This window comes from Melozone crissalis, unplaced genomic scaffold (genome assembly GCF_028551555.1).
Source record: "Melozone crissalis strain CALT ecotype California unplaced genomic scaffold, PUWL_Pcris_2 ptg000018l_1, whole genome shotgun sequence".
Taxonomy (NCBI): domain Eukaryota; kingdom Metazoa; phylum Chordata; class Aves; order Passeriformes; family Passerellidae; genus Melozone; species Melozone crissalis.
In genome coordinates this window covers 1118050-1138748 of record NW_026535796.1, presented here as the reverse complement: position 1 = coordinate 1138748, position 20699 = coordinate 1118050, and the positions used below count along the sequence as shown (strand labels likewise).

General features: G+C 43.4%; 1 protein-coding gene across 1 annotated transcript in view; it reads right to left on the bottom strand.

The window, feature by feature from the left end:
- ANO1 (anoctamin 1) overlaps nucleotides 1-20699 on the bottom strand; it is a 71437-nt gene that overhangs the window by 30541 nt on the left and 20197 nt on the right. Inside the window, exons 2-6 of the mRNA XM_054275347.1 lie at nucleotides 10074-10252; nucleotides 7227-7553; nucleotides 4785-4883; nucleotides 3668-3819; nucleotides 2393-2447 (exon numbers count right to left, since the gene is read on the bottom strand). Of these exons, the coding sequence (XP_054131322.1) occupies nucleotides 2393-2447; nucleotides 3668-3819; nucleotides 4785-4883; nucleotides 7227-7553; nucleotides 10074-10252 (812 nt within the window). The remainder of the gene's footprint in view (nucleotides 1-2392; nucleotides 2448-3667; nucleotides 3820-4784; nucleotides 4884-7226; nucleotides 7554-10073; nucleotides 10253-20699) is intronic.

Below are 20699 nucleotides of genomic sequence, written 5' to 3'. Positions count from 1 at the left end.
CAAAAGAAAAGGCAGGGTTACTTCAGACACCGCCAGTGAAAAGCACAATCTTTTTGTGTACAGCTCAAATATTGGCCAAGCCAAGATGTGGATGAAGTCATCACTCTTTAATAAAAGTCATGGTGTTCAGGAGAGAAAAGCTTAGCTAAATAGTCAGCTACCAGGAGAACTGATGGGGGCAAACAGGGTTACATCTATCCCTGGCACAACAGAAATGCAAGTTTTGCTCATGTTAGCCATCGATTGGAGCTCAGGGGTGTTCTTCCACCTGAAGCAGCTCTTCCCTGGCCTCCAGGGCATAGGCTGGCTCCATCCCAAGGAGCCGCGCAGAGCTCCAGGCTCACGGCGTGTACACAGCACGCAGCCGTTTATCAAACTGGACTAACACAGGCTGACCTTAACATCTCTGAGCCTGCCTGACCTCAGTGGCAAAACAGATGTATTTATTTTGGGATTTATTGCACTTATTGTCGAGTAACCTTTGCACAGCTCAGCAGGCTGCCCGCGAGGGTCGGCTTTTGGCCGTTCCTGTGCAGCAACACTTTCTGGCAGGGCGAGCAGGCAGCACAGGGAAACCTGGAACAAAGACACCTCCTGCCCACTGCCTGGCCTGTCAGCAGAGCTGGGGACTGTTTCCCAGCTCCCTAATCTATGTGCTAACTTGCCTCTTGCCCAATTCACTGGAGGAAGCAAGTGAGGGCATCCGGGGCAAGTCCCACAGCTCATCCCAAGTCTACATATGAGTCTGTCGTCTTGTAACCCCGGTGAATTAAAGGGCTGTCACAGAGAGATTTCCAGTTATATAATACATTTTTTTTTATTTTCTTTTTTAATAACTGAAAGGTCTTTGGCTTAGTTTCTATTCATCAAAGACTCATGGGTAGTGACTAGATTCTTGTTCATTTCGCAGTAGGTGGAAGGGTCAATATTTGCACTGCGGTTCAAAAATACATTTGAGAAAGGCAGGGGAGAACTTTAAGAAAGAAGAATACAAACAGCAATGCACACAGAATAAAATGATGTTGGGAAACATTCAATATGTTCTTCATTACTGGATGATTTGCAGGGATTTCACACAAAGCAGCACAGCACCAGCATAATTCTTATACGCCCAGTGTTCCTTCAATTGTTTAAAAAACCCTTGTCCCTCCTTTTCCTCTCAGCCTCTGCTCTGGCTCCTGCTTCAGCCCCATTTTCCAGGCAGTCTTGCTCACCCTCTTGTTCCATGGAGCCATTTTGTCTTGCTGCCTTGCTCATCCTGTCATGAATCTGAACTCTTCATTTGTTGAGTTCTTTGTACTTCCAAGATTTTTTCCCTATACATCTGGACATATAAAAAAAAGCCTACAAACAAAAGCCAGGCGCTTTTTTCCCCCCCCAATCTCAAGTTAAATGTTTTATTTGCAAATACACCAAATAAATATTTTTTTTCTTCCCAATTTCTATGCTCCTGCATCTGCCTCCCCTGGTCCAGCTCACCTCACCCCCATAACCAGTGCTCACATCAAACCCCTGCTCTTCAGGCTGGTGGGGAACTACACTGTGGAATAAACTGGAATTTCAGAGCAGGAAAGGGAAGTTGGATATCTTACACCCCTTATCACCACAGCAATGAAAGGCAGCTATGACTGGGATATAAGCTCTTTTGGAAACCACTTGGCATCCCAAAAGGCTGAAGTTAAATATAAGAAAAAAGCATGCTGGCAGTCACATTCCAAGGCACCAGTTAGGAGCAGTGGAATGGGGCAAAGAGTCCCTGTTATCCTCTGAAATGTGCTGCAGCCAGGGCAGCTTGGCACTGCCCTTTCCAGCTGCCCTGGATGTCACACGAGCTGGCCTTTCAATTCCTCCTTTGGTGGCTATAAATGAGGCTACACCTTCTTCCCCAGCTCTATTTTACGTTCTGTAAGTCAGATAAAAGCCATCAACCTCAACACTTTCAATACCACCATTACAGAGAATGTCCTCCCAGAAACTATAAATAATATTCCCTGTAAACACCCGGCTGTTTCGTTAGAATTTGTCTCAGGGTATTTAGCAGCATTTTGCAAAAAGAACAATGTATATTTACAAAAAGTTAAACCCCTTGTGGGTGCAGGCAGCTGGTGGGCAGAAGGAGTGGTAAAATCTAAACATTCCCAGCTGGTGATATCTCTACTAAGAAAATTAACCATGACCTAGAAAGAAGATCCAAATTATTTTCCAAAAGGCAGCAACCTGTTGGCATCAAACAGTACTCAGCACTAAATCTGGAATCATTTCAGTACCTGATGGCACAGGAGATCCTTGGCATTTGGTTAAGAAAGATAAACTTGAACAGGCATTGCACTAAAGCTGTTAACACCACGACTGAGGCAATATCCACCATAAATTATTTATAGGCAGTACTTACTATAGTGCTTCTGGTTTTACTGTCAAAGAAGGAATCTTTGTCAGACAAATCAAATCTGTTAAAAGATTAGAAGGAAGCCCATTAGGTCAAAAAAAAAAAAAAAGTCAGTAATTTCCTGTTCTTGTTGACCCCTTCAATATTTTAATTTCTCCTGGGGATCTCTCAGAGCTCAAATTAAAGAACAGCTTAACAGCTTATAGAAGAAACCCTGCTAAAAAGCAAGTCCAACCCAAATCCCACAATTTAAAGAGGCTGCTTATACATTTCACTGGTTTTATGTCTCTATAGGTTTTTCAGCACAAAAGAGAGTGTTGACGCTCATTTAAGTTGAATCCCTGACCACTGCTGGCCTTGAATTTCCCCTCATAATCTTTAATTTTCCCTGTGAGGCCTCTGTTTCCTCTTTCATCCAGCAGAGACACAGGTGCTGTTCCTGGAAAAGCCACCTGCAATCAGTGTGAGACCCATCAGGAGCATATTCTGGACCTTCCCTGAACCTCCAGGAATGCCTTTCATGCAGACAACACACAAAGACATTTCCAGCAAGCCCAAGGACAGGCCAAGATGTCACACACACTGCTCTGCTTCTCTGGATGAAACCCTCAAAGCCCTAGGGGTGCAGGGAAGAGATCCTGCCCTAGGACTGCTGTTTGTTCCAGCTGGCACATCCATAAACACGGCCTTCAAAGTGACTCCTCTGGGATGCTGGCCAGGGAAGAGCAGCAGCAGAGCAATCCAGGGCAGGAGAAGCTTTGTCTGGGCTCTACCTCGTGATTTTTTCCCTACACCCACATTTACAGCTGTTCTTGCTGATCTGGGATCGATGGCAAAGCCACCTCCAACTTCACAGCACTTCAAAGGCAAGGCCTGCTTGGCACTACCTGTGTCAGCTGCCCACACCAGACAGATGAAATTATTCTGAAATTTATCAACCCACATCTCTGGCTACAAGTTTTACTGAGCAATTTATTTAATGTGGACAAGAGACTGTTATAAATCACATCATAAATCCCTTTTGGCAGCCTGGCAGGTGAAGTTATGCAGGTATGCATATTATACGCAGGTTATACAGATGCGCATTATGTGCTACAACAGCAGCTAAAACACACAGAGCCAAAAAAACATCCCCCAAAAAGTAAACTTAGTGCAAAATGGAAATATTCTTTGCATCAATGCCCACCAAAGTGTTGGTGTTCATGTTCCCATTCACCCTCTGATGCCTGAGCTGCTGTCAGAGGCTGCAACCTGTGGATATTCAGGGAAGGTTTCACTCACAAGTGCTGCTTCTCTCTGGAGAAGGGGTAGGAGAGGCGCTTCACTGTCTGAGGTTTGTGCTCTGCTACTTTGGGCTGGATGGGCTCCGTTATTTTTTGAATCACAGAATTTATCTTTTTCAGGAGGCCGTGGGTCTGGTTGATCTGATACATCTGAGGGGGCAAGGAGAAAAAAAACCAAACAGTGAAACTTTACTGCTTTTTGGTTATCCATGGGTCAGAGTGAACTGTGAGGAATCAACCAGCAATTAGATAAATATATCACAATAAACTATTGAGGAGTGAAGTTTACATTCTTGAAATCATCAGAAATAAAGGGATGGGAAAGTCAAACCAAGGGTTAGGGAACCACAGGATCACAAAAGACCTTTTTATGTAATTGTGCTTCTGATTAAAATCCCTGGTAAGTGAGGCAATAATGGGAACTAATATGAAATCCAAACCACAAGTGTGGTTTTAGTGTTGCAATAAATGATGCTGGGCTTGGAGACTGTCTCTGGCTCCATTATGGACTTCTTTGTGCAGTCTGGGACCTGCACTTAGTCTGTGTTTAAATATTAATCCATCTCTGAGCTGTGCTCATTGAGCAGGTAGCTATCTATCTATCACAGGTGATTTAGAATTGATGAAAATACACTGTCATTCCTTTAATGATATTTCAAATATTCTGAAAGGTAATTTATTTTGTGGTTGAGTGGCCCCAGCTCCTGCAAACATGACTGACTGTGTATATGAATAGTCACTAAACCCAGTGAGTCAAATTCCTATCCTGGTGGTTCAGTTTTAGCAGTCTTCAAGTGAGAAAAAAATGTCCAAAAGGCACATAGAAATTTCACCATTAATTGAAACCTCTTCTTTTAAAACACACTGAGGATGAAATCACTCTCATCATGTACAGACAGTGGTAGCAGATGGAAATTCTTAATTTCCATTCTTCCTTCCATTTTTTCCCTCTGCTGCCCCAAGCAAGTACATTTGTGACTTTCATTTCTGGTGCACATCAGTTAATTGCTTTGAAAATACTCATGGAAAGAGAAGCCTGCATTTATAAGGTGCTCTGAGAGGAACATATGTTTAAACTATGCCTTCATGAGGAAAACAAGAAAATCAAGACTCACCTTTTTTGTGGGCATCTTGAGCTTAAGGAATTCTGCCTCTCGACACAACACATTCCACGGTGCATGTATTTTTACAAATCCAATCCCATGGATTTTGGTCTTAAAGAAACAAAGGCAAAAAAAAAAAAAAAAGCAGGGGAAAATGTTACTGATGAGAGGAAATTAAATACATTACCCCTTGTGATTCATACATATTAAAGGAACAAACAGTCCATTAGGGCCAACATGATAAATCTCATTTGTTTGAGAGAGTTGGTTTCCAACAACAGGACAAACACTGAACACCTCCCTGTGCTGAGCTGCTATAGAATGTGACTCAAAAAATGCTATTGTCTCCCCGAGCAATTACCACAAGGTTAAACAGATAAAAACTGTTTGGGAAATAAAAGCTAATGACTGTGGACACAAATACAGGCCGAGCCAGTTAAATTTGAAGCAGAGGCATCCAGCCAAAATGGTGTGATTTGGTGACTGTGCTGTAATTGCTGCGGCTGAGAGAATCCCTGCTGATCATACCTTAGACTCAAATGTGAGTATCTCCATTAAGGCATCATAATTAGGAAAACCAGTAGGAGGGACTCCACCAAACAAAGCAAAAGGAGGACAGAAGTTAATGGCAATATTAGTGGTTTGCCTGCAGCCCAGTAATTCTCTGAGCTGTGTCCTAGAGGGCTGGACATGGATGTTTGCTCCTGGCACTCCCACATCCACCCATGTTTGCTCCCCCTGGAGCAGCCATTCCAAAGGCACTGGACAAATGACATCCAACTAGGAGGCATTCAGCAAACAGAAGAGAAATGAACTTCAATTAATCTTTTTAACCCTACTGCTGCACCAACTCAGTTATTACAATAACTAGCTCTCACACAGCTGTATTCCCCCTGGCTTTCTAGAAACTGGTTACTCAGAGCACCATGGAATGGTTTAGGTTGGAAGGGAGCTCAGCAGTCACCTAGTTCCATCACTCCTGCCATGGAAAGGCCAGGCTGCCCCAAGCCCTGTCCAACCTGGCCTTGTTTTAATCAATTATTTGTGGACATCAAGCCACTGACCACAACTCTCTGTGTGTGACCATCCAGCCATTTCATCGAAGAGAGCTTAAGTGGTTTATTAAACACCATCTGTTTAAGAAGCCTTTGCTCTTTTGGAATCAGTGAGGTCTCCAATGCAGCTTTGTGGCTTTTCAGGCCCAAGTGATTGCAGATCTTTCCCTCTATGTGGATGTTCTGGAAGCTGATGTAAATCCCCACATCTTGCTTTCATCTCTACACTTTCATCTCATGTGGTTTGGTGTTTTGCACTGAAAGGACAGGGTTCCCTCTCTTTTACTGTGTCCTGTCTTGACCCCTGAGCCCTTCTGCATCATTTGAAATCATATTACATGTCACAGGTGGCACGTCCCATCTGAAAAAGGTTTTCAATATCTATGACTTGGCACAGGCAAGCTCCCTCTGTGCTAGAGGAACCTGCAAGCTGGACAGAAAGCAAGTCTGATTTTCACTGTTAGACAGAAAGGAGAAAGGTTTTGGGCTTTTCTTGCATTGTACCATGTTAAGTATATATATTACATTTACATAATATATAAAAGATATAAATGTCTGTAATTTGTGAGTAATAGGTGACAGATTTATTTTTATGCAGTCTGTTCTCAGGTCGAAATGCTGATCTCAACTTTTAGATCTTGTAAATAAAACCAGCATAAATGTTTACCCTCTCTCTCAGAAGTGTGGGGCACACTGGTTGGGTCAGATAATTGTAGCAGCTTTCTTTGAAATTAATACTGCTGTGTCTATTTCTACTAATCACACACTGGCAGCACTTCACATACATCATTTTTTTACACAGTCTAATGGGCTTTTAATAGAATATCCTGTTTTCAGGGTGCAGGTGGAAGATGTTACAAGCTGTACTGTTCATGTCTAAGAATGGCAAGAGCAAACTGTAACACAGACCCATGTGCTCCAGCAGGAGCGTGGACCAGAGCCTCCTGAACTAATTTAATTTTCCTCAAGCCTATATTGAGGAATAAATGACACTGCCTGTATCTGATTTTTTTCCCCCCTCATAGCTGGAACTAGCAGAGGATCCAAACCACTGCATACTGTAAACCCACCAAACTGGGATTAGTGTTCAGAGCAGTTTAAACCTCACTTCCAGATAGCACAACACAGCCGAGTTGCAATGGTGCATGTACCACAAATCCTGGTCAAAAAAAGTCAGGAAGCTTCACCTCCTCAGGGCATTTACAGCAGCATGGCACACTCCTGTGCAGCCAGCTAAATCAGTGGGTGAGGATGGCACTGACTGCCAGAACTGCAACCAAATCCTGCAAGGGCTGAGCTTGTGCAACCTTTATCAGAGCCAGGCTCACAGGGACAGCTCAGCATCCCCCAGGATGTGGTCACCAGTCACCCCCTCTAACCCTTCTAAAGGGATCCTTACATCTTCATCCCGCTCCAGCTCCAGCCCTGCCTCCACGAGGTTCCCCTCGTACTCCTCCCTGCGGAACCTCTTGTCGTCCTCGTGGTAATCCATGTGAGGCTCAGGGTCCCCCATCTCCAGCTGCACCCCCTTCCCGGGCAGGGGCTGGTCCTGCCTGCTGCTTCGGACACTGGCATCGTTCTGCTGAGGTCTCCTGGCCAGAGTCCTCCCGGCTGAGGACTTCTTGTAGTGGTAAACCAGGATGTAGTCCACCTTCCTCTTGCCGTCTCTGAAGTACAGGCCGTACTTGCAATCAGCATCTGGGTTTTTGGATAGGGAATTTAATAACTGTATGTGGAGAGAAGAGAGAAGAATAATGAATGTACAGCCCAGCACAAGCACCAGACAGACCATCCTCTCCTCTCAAGGCTCCTTTTGCCTGGAGCACACGATGCCCTCTCTCCAGACAGCCAGCAGATGGGAGGAGTCCCCCCCATGCTACTTACTCCAAAAATTTTTGCAAGTTAACACCTTTAATTTTACTGATAGCCAGCTGGGATTTTATTGGCCAGAAATAAATAGATTGCATGACTGGGATTTAATCTAATCACCAGCACACTGGTTCATAAGTCAGCTACTTGCTGGGTTTGGTTTTCTCCTTTGGGGGTTAATCGCCGCTAAGATCGTCTGTCCTTTTCCACCCGTGACATCTACAATGCTGCAATTCTGACAAATAGATTAATATCGTGTGGAAACATTTCTCACTTCTCTTATCTATCATTGCAAGTCCATATCATCTGAGAAAGAGATCATCTTAGATACAGACTGAAGGGAGCCAGCTGCTCCTGCGGCACGGCCAAAAACGCCATGGAAAGTGGCCAGGGAAGCAGGGTCACTGCTTATTGAGTTCACCGCTTCTTTTACCCACTTATAAAACCCATGTCACTATGCAATCTGATGGTGGCAATGGCTTTATTCCCAGCCTGGGTTAATGCTGGGTAAGTGTTGCAAGATACATGAAAGGTACTGATCAAAACACAATTTCATTTCCAAGCATTTATCTGAAAACTGCACAGGGCAACTGTAGAAACAAACAAACAAAAAGTACTAACAACTAATTTATTTCTACTTTTATAACAGTTCTCATGCATAATTCACAATTCTACCCTTGGAGATTCAGAAAATATTAAAAAAAAAAAAGGAAGAAAATTCACTAGTAAATGGAATTTGTTTTCACAAAAAATACCCAACACAGGAGTGGCTTTTCAGTGATCACGGAACTTTTCTAGCTTCTAAGTTTATAGAAGAATGTCCATCCCCCATCGAGGGAAAAGGAATTGTGCTCCAAAAGAGAGCAATTGGTCATCAGTTGCAAAATGCTAAAATCTGTTTGGGATTGCACACCTGCTTATTTCATACATAAAACACCAAATGTAAGTTATTTTAGATAGCCTTTGCTACCTGCTTCTCTCTCCTTTAGGATCTCATCCCTCTTTCCCATTTAACCTAAACCCTTTACATCAAGTTAATAAATATATAATAAAATAAAACAGCATTTGGAGCCACCACAGAGTTCACTCATTGTCTTCTTGCCCCTATTCCCCATTCCATGAAATCAGGGGAGGTTATTTAGTCATGCAAACTTTTCAGGGCAGTCTGCTAATGTTTATGTCCTACCTAGATATTCTCACTTAGTTTGTAAGCATAATTTTGATATAAAAGAACATTAATAACTATTACTTTTCTATTGCTTTATGACTAATGGCACACACCTGTGAATTCAGAACATTTTTTTTAAGCAAGCTGACAGTCTTATGGCAGGCAACTCATTTATGCAAATTTCTATAAAATATTAACAAATGACAACTAACTGGATAGTGTTTAATTGTTTTTAAAAGATGTGTTGATATTACTAATTAATTAAACAGCAGTTTCTGAAAAACCCAGCTGAGCCACCACTGTAGCTACTAAAGCCTCAACAAATTCACTTATATGTGAGAACAGCTATATCCCACAGCAAACAGGAAGCAGCCAAAAAACTTGGTTCTGTTTTAAAGAAATTAATGGTCAGATTATTTTAAGGATGGAGTATAAATGCTGAAAGATACTCATGGGCCAGATATTCTCTTGCAGTGCTGCTGTGCTTAAATTGAGTTGCATTGAATTAGACCATGTAAAGCTCATGTCTCTTCAGCTGTGAATGAGACAGAGAAAAGACATTTCAATTTCACCACAGCAGGAGGATTTTAACAGCCTGACAGAACCATTCCTCCATGTTCCATCCTAATTTTAAGCGCAAGCACAATAAATCCCATGTTGCTTTTTCTGGTACCTCTTTCTCTAGTGAATCTGTTGTATAGCCCACTCCACCTTAATAAACTTCTTTTTATGTTCCAATTACATAACCAAGCCCTAATCATGCTGGGTATTCATATTACTAACTTCCTTTAAAATCTATGTTAAGGAATTTAACTGAGGAGCAATTAATGGCAAATAGAAATTAATTAATTTCTATTGTGTGCTGGAGAAGATCAGTTTAATGTTTTCTATGTTAACAATGCCTTTTGCATGAAATTTTAGACATTCTCTTTTGTTCTTCTCTGCACTGGCAAGAAGAGGTAAAGGTTCCTCAGCCTCATTGCCAGATTCCTTACCCTGAGAAGAGTCAGCCCCTTTTTATGCTACAGGTTAAACCAGCTTCCCTTTCTCACCCATCCAAGAACACCCCCACCACACCAGCATGGGCTGTGCCTGCTGGCAATCCTTCCCAGCACCTTGGGAAAATGGAGGGAGGGGATTTCAGAGCATCCTGGGGGTGGAAAGGATGAGAAAGAAGCTGAGGTGACACAGCAGGCCGTGGTCACTCACCGTGCTCTCGTGCTGGTCGTAGCCAATGTCCTCGATGGCTCGGATGTTGATGATGTGGATGCCCTTCTCCTCAGCAGGCAGACAGGAGTATTTCTTGTTCACCCTCATTCCTGTCTCCTCTGGAGCCTCACTGAGATCCTCTGGCAGAAAATCCACCCCATGAAACTCGCTGTCTCCGTCTGAGAAGGAAGGGAACAATTTTATCAAGACACTTTTATCCCAGCTTGCTCCTCCCAGAGCCACCCAAAAGCTGAAACGTATCCTGTTCCTGCCCTCTCCTGCCCATAAGCCCTTGGACAGGGCCCCCACCCCTTCTCCCTTCCTCCCTTCTCAGCTTTCCTCAGCCCTCTTCAGCCCTACCTGGGTCTCCTCCTCCTCCTCCAGAGCAAGAGAGCTCAGTTACCTTTTATCCCACATGGGTGTCTCAGGATGTTTTTACTCTGTGGGCTCAAGGAATGATTGTATTTCTTGGCAAGAGAAGGAAAAAGGGGGGGCAGGAAGGGAAAAACTGCTGGTGAGGATAGGTGCCATGGTGCCTTTCCCTTTTCAGGAGGCATTTTTTCCTTTAACTTGTTCATGATGAAAAACTAAGTCAAGGGTTTTCCCTCAAGTACCTACATCCTGCATCTCATTTACTGAACCACTCTTATTTAAATAGTCTTGAAAATCTGAGGGCTTCTCAGTCTCAACCTGCTTCTGATTAAGTCATCAGAACTATTTCCATTCCCTGTTTAAGTATATAGATAGGCTAAAGGATTTTAAATAAAAATTTCACTTCAAACTGGGCAACCAGATAAGTAACAGACTGCAAACTGGTGTTTGCATATGGGCACTTATGCAAGCAATACAAGGCAAAGTGTTCCAAGATTTTATTAATTTTGACAGTGAAATAAAATACTGCAGCATTGTAGCTTTGTTTTTTTGGAACCACGTAGGAGGAGGGGTTGCTTGTCTAAAGAGTGAAGATAAAGCAAGAATTTTAGAATTTATGGGTACTAAATTAGCTTTCCCAAAAAACAAAAAACATGAAACTGAATTACCCTGTCTGGGTGTGGTTGAACTTCAGGGATAATGTTGAGGGAACAGACAAAGAAAATCCCACTCCCCAGCAAATTTGCAGATGATGTGAAACTGAGGAGCAGGACTGATAAGCTGGAGGGTAAGGCTGCCACTTCCAGGGGTCTTGACAGGCTGGAAAAATGGAAAGCCAAAGAAGTCCCCCACTTATGCAGCCCAAGGGAGGGAAGGCAAATGATGGGTCCCATTCCCCCCTTCAGCCAACTGAGTAGGTACAGACACAGCAGGGCCAGATTCCTCTCACAGGTGGAGAATGAGAAAAGGGTGAGAGGCTACAGACACAAGTTGCAACAAGGGAAATTACAATCAAACATTAAAAAAAAATCCCCAATTCGCTAACAAGAGTGATCACACAATGGGGAAGGAACCAGTGAAGCTACAAATCTCCATCCATCCCTGGAGAAGGTCAGAGCTTGACCACACCAGGCCAAATCTGAATGTTGGGAAGGCACAACAATAATCACTACACTTCTGATCAGGCTCTTGCTGGGAACAAGGCAGGAGCCAGCAAGGACAACAACCTGCAACAGGGAGAGGAGGAGGATGCAACCAAAGCCTTGGCACCTGTCCTGAGCTTACCAGAGCAAGGTAAACATTGCTGTTATGAAAGCCATGCTTCCGTGGAATTCCCAGTTGTGCTCCTCTGGAACTTGCCAACACCGCGAGTTTGTGGATGTTCATTTCAGTTCTGGGCAATCTGCTGCCCCAAGCTGCTTTCCCAGGAACACCAGTGCTCATCAACATCAGCACAACACCTGGGCAGCAATCACCCTCTGCATATTCACGTGCACAGCCTCTAACACCTTCACACACCTGGGCTGCTGCTCCTGGCTCTTGTCTAACACTCCCCAGTAGTTGTCCCAGAACAGACACCACGCTGACATCTCAGGGCAGCATCACCAAACTCAGAGAGCCACCCGAACAGCAAGTTGTAACAACTCAAGGAGCTTTTGTTTTTTTTTTTTAGGGGGGTAATCTAGAGATGCAGCCACAAGTCTGCTGGCTCATGGGAGCAGCTGGAATGTCTGCACCAATTCCCTACATGTGCATGGTCTCTTTTTCCCAACACTCACAGGCACATATGGGCAGGCTCCCTGAACAATGGGAATTGAAACAAGTGTGGGCAGCTGCAGAATCCTGTGTACTCAAGGCTTTATTCTGTGGCAGCAAAATACTCACAAAATAATACAACTTTTGGAACTTCATAACTGCAACAACCTGCATTTTTATCTGAAAGGATGCTGGAAACAACTTTGTAAAAACAGTGGATTAAGTGCAGTGAAAGTCCTCTCTTCTTTTCCTTCTTTTCACACATGTACTAAGTAAAACCAAGCTATTTCAGAATTTTGCAGAAGGTATTAGAAGAGAAACATCTTTTACTGACTGTGAATCTGAATAATGGAGCTGTGAACTGAAAAGTGCCAGTTTAGGAATCACCACTGGGACAGAATAGGCTCAGAGGAGAAAATCCCAAGCTTCACTGAGCCCAAACGACCTCCCTGTGCTCTGGAGCTGCACTTCCAAGCAGGGTTTGCTAAGCCCCAGCACGGAGCAAGGAGACCTGCTCAGATGATTCAGCACCATTGTGCAAGCCCAAACAATCCCCCCAACACAAGGAGATATTTACATTCCTGTTTACACATCAGTAGCCTGGCAATATTGGAAAGAACAAGTGCTTTAGGTAGACAATGAATCATAGAATTTTAGTTTATTATGACTACTGGAAAATATGTGAACTGTGAGAGCTTTCTTGATATAATCTTAATTACAATAAGTTTGATTTCTGCACTTAAGGATGATGTCAGGATTTAATCCTAAGTAAAACCATCCAAACCACTTTGGCAATTACAAACACCCAGGGATTACAAGCAGTTCACTTGTGCTGATTTGGCACAGGTCAAAGCCTTCTGTTGCAGAACACAAAACCTCTTTTCTTTTTTTTTGCATGGATGGAGTAGAGCATTTCAAAGACTTAAAACCATGAATATTTTATGTTAATCACATTAAACATGGACAATAATTTAATCTCAAAATAAATTCACGTTCAGAATTATTTATGGCAGGATAGAAGAGGAAAGGTGAGGAGCAAAAAGAACAATAATGTCCTAATTCAGCTAGACTGGCACTGTAATCTCTTTGTTGGGAGCTGAAAGAGGTGAGCATTATGAAAACTGCTGGCTTTGCTGCCTTCTGATGCTGACTAACCCACTCTCTTCTATTTATTAAGCAGAAAAGACTACAACAAAGACTTGAAGAAGCACTCAATGTATTTCAACACAGCCATAAAACCAATCCCAAAACCCTGTGGATTCTGAGTCAGCAGAAGTCCCCAAATATTCTGGGGCACAGAGTCAAACCCATGCTTGAGTCTCTTACTCTGAACCATATGGGAAACAAGACTGAACTAATAAAAAAGTCCCTCAAACTCGAAACCACTTCCTCCTCTGTTCAAATTTCAGTCGCAGCTGTTAAAATTCTCAACTTCATCTTGCAAAAATTAACACTAAAATTAATTAATGATCACTTTTCCAGCACTGAAATTTGGCACACTGCGCTGTAGCCTTTCCTCATTCAGACAATGCTTCACTCAATGTTGATGACCAACTGAACCAGGACCAAAAACCTGCTGTAGAAACCACTGCATTTTCTCCATTATTCAATCAACCATTAACATTATAGTCATAACCATGCATAGCCACTGAATAGTCCCTGGCAAAAAGTATTTTTGTCATTAAAATGAATTTTAAAATTGCATTCATGCAATGCAGCTCTTAAAGAAATACCCTGCACCAGTTCTAAAATAAGCATCATCAAGTCAGCATGAATACATCTAAACAAATGAACAACATTTCCCTGCTCAACCTGAAACCAATAATGTCCCTGAAACTGCCTTCTCTTCTTTTCTTTTTATTTTTTTTTCCTGGTCTCCTCTTGTTTTCACTTTCAGAGAGTATGTTTAAGAAAGTGGTAGAACAAAAAAGGCACAAAGACCTCTGAGTTAAAAAGAGAAAGCAGCAGGAGAGTTACAAGACCATGTGATTCGAGGCTTTTAAATGTCCACGTCCTTATCTTTTTGCTTTATATAAACCATGATAGAATTCAGAATGAAAATTAAGAATCATAGAGGTAACAAGGAAGCATATTAAGAAAGTCACACACACACATATATACATATGGTAAAAGAAACAAACACAACCTATAAGTAAATGTTGTAAATAAGTAAACAAATATAGTATACTCTTTCTATGGGAAAAAAAATGATAGCTTGTGAAATACATTGAATAACTTTTGGATTTAAGCTCTTTTCTTGAGGAAAAGATAAGATATTGAGATAAAACTCCCTTAGTGGGGTTTTGCTTGCTACATATTGCCCCCTAGCAGCAAGATCCTCCTTTAGCACATCCTCACCCAGCTCTTTACCGCCTGTATCTCCCAAATTCCAACTCAGAGGTTAATCCTAAAAAGAAAATAACATAATCCTCACAAGTGACTCTTCTACCTCTTCCCCTTTTCCTTCCCCTGATACGCTCCAAGGCTGTCAGATTTGGAAGCCAAAGCCGTGGGAGAGCAAGACCGGCCCAGCCCGGCTTGGCCCAGCCCGGCCCAGCCCAGCCCAGCCCAGCCCAGCCCGGCCCGGCCCAGCCCGGCCCGGCCCGGCCCGGCCCGGCTCAGCTCAGCCCTGCGGCCGGGGAGCCGTGCCCGGGAATGCCAGCCGTGCCAGCCGGCAGGCTGCAATGCCAGCGAGGATACCCGCTGCTGGCAGGGAGGGCAGCTCTTTTTTTGGGATGCTGACACCTGTTTACGAGGCGCTGGCCCCGGACCAACGGAGCCGCCGTGCTCTCCCAGGGACACCGCACACGTCCCGAACTCTGCTCTGCCCAAATCCTGGCAGCAGGCGCTCATTAGCGCCGCATCAGCGACAACTGGATGTGAATCCCCCCTCGCCCCTCCAGCTGTGAGCAGCCAGATGTTGCCCCGAGCTGTGCTGCTGGTGGAGAGGCAGCAGCTTTCACTGGTACCACCCGGCAGGAAAAGGGAGCCCACCTCCCCTGGGGCAAACTTAATGTTGACACCTCCTCCTGCCCACCTTTTTAAGGATGTTGGTACCTCCTGCCCCATCCTGTCAGGGATGCAGGGCTGTTGATACCTCTCCTGCCCTTCCACCCGCAGAAAGGTGAACCCTGCCTCTTCCATCTTCTCTAAGTAGGACACTTTGGAACTCACCCATCTCCTTCGCTTTTCCATTTATTTTAAAACTTGTAGCCTGCATCTGTGCTGGCTATTACCTTAATGAATCAAATATGATGTTATGACCCAATCCATTAACAAAAAAAAAGCTCAAACAGTGAAATAAATCCTGGATTCCATGGACAGTTTCCTTTGCAGAGGAGGAATACTTCCAAAGCAGAGTGACCTTGATGTACCTGATGCTGACAGCCTACGCTGAAGGGCAGAGTCCATTCAGACACTCTGTGTGCAGTGCTCAGGAGTCACACGGGTGGAAAAACTTCAGCTCCTGGCAGGATTGCCTGGATGATCAACTGGCTTAGCTCTGTTCCTCACTACTGAGAATGGTGGGGCTCTGGAGTGGGGCTGCAGCTTTCCTGGAAGGCTGTCTGCAGCTTTCAAGTTATTGATCTATTATTGTCAGCAACATATTCAAAGAAGGTTAGAAGGACACACAGATATGACATCATTTTTTATTTAAGCCTGTCTATTTTTGTTTTTAAAGATTTATTTACCCCTTTTGCAGGATGCAGTCCTGTGCTTGAAGACATGCCTGATCTGACACAAGCCTTGTGAAACGTAAAAGCAAAGAGCAAAACCACCTAAAACCTCTAAAGATAACGAACATTTTGATTGAAATGGCATTTTCAACATCATGTAAATGAAAGAACAGCATGTACAAACAGCATGTAAAAGAAAATACAAATTCTACCATAACACTACTGCCTGTTTCTCTAGACCCTGTCAAATCTCACATTTTATGAAAACACCTAAAGCCTCTTCCCATCCTAAGACAAATTTCACTTTTTTCTCCACAACTACCAACAACTATTTAATGGTCTATTAAGTCAATCTGTTTGCAGACATATTTCTTACACACCTAAGTTAAGCACTCTTCTTCTGCCAGGCACCAGGAAAATATTATTTGCTTCTGTTGCTATTGCACAAAGATCAGCACTAAAACTATGCTCAAGGTTTTGGTGAAAACAAAACCAGATATGGGAGAGCCACTGAATTCACATTTTAAATATGTTTTGCAGGGTTATGATTCTCATTATTTTTGTTTGTATGTTCCAAGGGAAGGCAGTTTTTATCAATGGGAACAATAAGATGAAAGCTAAAAAGCAGATTATGGTGAGAGAATCGGTATTTATTGGGATAGTGGGTACCCAAACTCTCACCAGAGTCTAAATATAAAAGATATCTAGATACATTGAAAATATGACGTATATTTTCTTTTACCAGGCTGTAACAAAAGCCTCTTTATATCACACATGTGGAAATAAGGATCCAAAAATTACCAGTTTTACTCTAAAAATCTCAGTCATGGGCTGCAGCCTGGGGCTGAGGCCATGGCACATGTGCTGACTGGGAGAGCTGCTCTTTATCCCTCAGCTTTCCCATTTAAACTCCTAATCTTGAGACATTTGCACTGGTGTTTACATTTCCATGCAAAGTCACGAGGAGGTTTGGGCTGCATAAACCCAGTCATGGATGCCCTGGAAGGCTTTGCTCATCTGATAAAGAGGGTTTGGGCCACAGGCACCACACTGAGGAGCTGCTTTTCCACATCTGAGCTGAGAGGCAGTCACTGGGGCTGGGGTTTACAGGGCAGAGCTCCACCCTATTTCTATATATTTTTGGGGTGTGCCCAGGCAGGCGGAGCTGATGTGGTGGGGTGATGAAGTGGGAGATATCCAGCTGAGATCCCAGCTCTGTGCTTGACTCTCCTGAGTTTTCTTCATGGCCCTGCAGTTTGAACTTGGAACAACACCAATATAAGAGAATAAAGGGGCAGGAAGCTGGAAGAATCTCCCTCCCTGAGCAAGGGAATGCAAATCAGTGATGGGAAAAGCTCTGTTAGATCTTGCCTATCCAGGGGAATGCCATTCCCTGTGCTCCCCAGTGCTAAGGAACCAAGCTGAGGCACACCAGAGGCAGAAGCCCTAAGAAGTGTCAATGCAAGCAGGCACTCCTCCTTGGTTTTTTTGAAAAGAGCTGAGATCTGAGAGGGTGCCATGTCCCAGCCAGGCAGCTCTCCCTGTGGAGAAAAACAGGACACTCCTGCTCATGATTCCCAGAGTGGCAGAATTCTTGGAGCAGAAAGCTGACGAGCAAAGACAGCTTCCCTTGGAGCCAGCAAGGGGAAGGAGTGGGCCAGTGCCTTTGTAAGGGTCCTTGACAGCCCTCAGGTGAAAGGCATCCTTGGAATGGTTGAGGATGGACATTCTTTGCAGTTTGGGAAGCTGACAAGGACAGCCCAGGCGCGCCAAACCTCCTCCTTAAGGAGCTTTTGACAACAACTATTATCTAATAATGTATCAAAGGAGCAGTCAAGATCCAGTCTAGGTATAAACAGCTGCCCTGTGGGTTTTGTAACAGGAGTCAGGCTTACTAATAAACCTGGATTATCCAAAGGTACACTGGTACATTTCCTGCCCAAAAACAAAGGAGAGGCAATTGTCATGAAATTGCTGTCACCTGTACAATGGAAAGAAGCAGAGAGTGGAGGGCACAGCTGCTCACAGGCAGCTGGCCCAAAATCTCTATCCAAATATCTCCGTTTCGTTCCCAACTTGTTCCTGATTGTTCTGCAGCAGCACTTTTCCAAAAGGAGCTCAGAATCCATCCAAAGGCGTGGACCTTGAAGAGGCAGATTTCTACATCAGGGAGTAGGGGCCTAACCCTGCTCCCCCCACAAAACAAACAACAAACCCAAGGAGTTCATATCACAAGAACCCAAGACAGACTTATTTTGAAAGATGGTTGTGCTCAGCCTCTGTAGAAACATGGACATCTTGGCAAACTCAAAGAGATGTCCTTAAAAATAGACCTAAAGACCTTTTTTGTAATTATGATGACCATGTAAAACACTAATGAAAACAGAAATAATGAATGGCAACTCTAGTCCAGTATTTTATTTCCAAAATTGTGAGATAGGATTCTCCTGTTCTCTCCATCTTTCTGTTCACTATTCTTTGAGAAATCACTCCCAGAAAGAGCATCACCAGACAATCACAAGTGTCACCAGAGGGGCATCATTCTCCCCATGACAAACCCTCAGCACTCTCTCCTTACTACTAGAAATGAATCCTCCTCCACTGAAGAAACACCTCTGAGCACCACAAAATTATGGCCCAAATAAGCAAAACTAGAAATTATAGATTTTCAAACATCATATCTTTTCTGGAACCAAATCTTCTTTAAATTCCCAAACTGCAGCTGTTCCACGATGGAAGAGCCCAAAATTCATCACAGGCACATGGTCAGTGATGGGCTGCCCATTCTGGGTAAGAAAGGAAACAGCAGCTCCTCCCAAGAGCAAGTATTTGACATCAACCCAGAGAGAAAGAGAGAAAAACATTATTTGTTTTCATATTTCCTGAGAAAGACATTGAGGATGTAACCTTGTTATTTATGCAGGGTCAAGGTTTCATCCTAGAATTTAGGAAAGGAATTTATTTTCCCCTAAAGTGTGATTAAGTTTATAAGTCTAAGACAAGTTTTGATTTTGGATTTTTTCTGTTTTGGTTAGCAGAATAATATTTCACTTTCTGTCTTCTCTTTTTTTAAAAAAGGAAAATGTGCTGTTCATTTATCTGGTAAATGTTTATCCATTCTGTGTTAAAAACCCCTAAACAATAGAATAAAATGGAATTAAACTTTAATATATTGCTTATCTACAAGCACTGAAACACTTAGAAAAACAATACTCTGCATGAAGAAAAAAGCCTTGTGTTTTATCAATATGTTTAGGAAAGTAATTGTTTTGAATACTCTAAAGGACAGTATCTGTTATTCCATAAACTTGTCCAAAATATGCTGTAAATGGCTATTTACAAAGTTGATTGCTTTTTAATAGCACATACTCTATGCTGGTGGGTCTGTTAAATCAGTTTACAAAACACATTTTTGTCAGCTAGGTTTCTAGTCTCATGAACAGTCTCTTCAATTTTAGGTTTGGGGGTTTTTTTAACATTCAAGCTCTTTGGAAATTATCTTGAAGTGGTAGCTTTGAAACATGCAATAAATGTATTGCTGGTGGAGAGAAAGGAAAGTTCTGACTGCAGCAATGATGTCAATATTGGTATTTTTAAGGAAGAGAGGGCAACTAGCTTAATAAAAACAAAGGTATTGCAGTTCTGATTGATTTCAAACCTGACTGAGATAACAAAGCTAGCAGCATCCTTGGGCCCTTTGCTTTACTGACCTTCGGGTGTCTGTGGCCTGCAGCAGGGGCTGGTTTTTGTTACGATACTGCATTTTTTGTGTTTGAGGGACTGATATTATTTAAAATATTTGAACCAGTTGCAGAGACTGGAAAAAAAGATGTTTGAGGGGGTAAATATTTGTTTTCACGCTGTCAGATCCAGCCCAATTCAGGATGAAGGCACCTTTCCATGAGGGTAGGGATGGACAGAGGGATGGGCACCTCACCACAGCATCCCCTGAGCCAACACACACTTGGGTCTCATCTCTTAACTGCATTCCTTCAGGAAATATTTGTAACTCAGACCAACAGTTTGAGTTCTTCATGCCTTTTCTCCTTGCAGGCTGGTTTCTGCCTGTCCTTGGGACCAGGGACAGGCAGGACAGGGAATGCCACCACAGCACACCTCCAGGCAGTCCAACAAGATCCTGCAAGGAAACCTCAGAGCACAGAGACAATTCTTCCTGATAAACATCCCACAGTGGTACAGCACAAATCTGTCTTTTGCAAAAGGCTGGATGTCCCGTTCCTCAGCTGTTCTAATGGCCTGGAAAGGCTCTGGATGGCCTTGGGGCAGCCCCCGCTCCAAAGGACGAAAGGAGTCTTCAGGTTTTTCGGTCTTCAGTATTGTTTATTAATTCTTATCTACAATATTTTCTCCCGGTCCGACAGAGGTCCCCACAGCAAGCCAGCCATGAGCACACTGACTGCCCTCGGGGCGGTCACATATCTTTATACCAAAAACTACGTGTCAGATATTTACCTTTTCTCCCCAGTACCTTTCACCCTTATTGACAAGTGCACATTCAGTAAGAACCAAACTCAAAGTGCCACCACCACCACCGAAGATGGATGACAAGAAGAACAAGAAGAAGGACAGGACACGCCCTAATTCCTCCATCTTGTCCCCGAGAACCCCCCTGTACCGAGATTCTAAAACCTGTGTTTTCAGTCTATAATTAATCTGTCTCTTCACCATTTATCCCCGTATGATCCTCCCATCCTCATACAGGTGTTGCTTCCTGTGCAGGATCAAAGTCCAACCACCAAACACTTCTGGCAACGTTCCAGGACTTCCGAGCCCCCCAGGGGTGGTCTCGGTCACTCTGCAC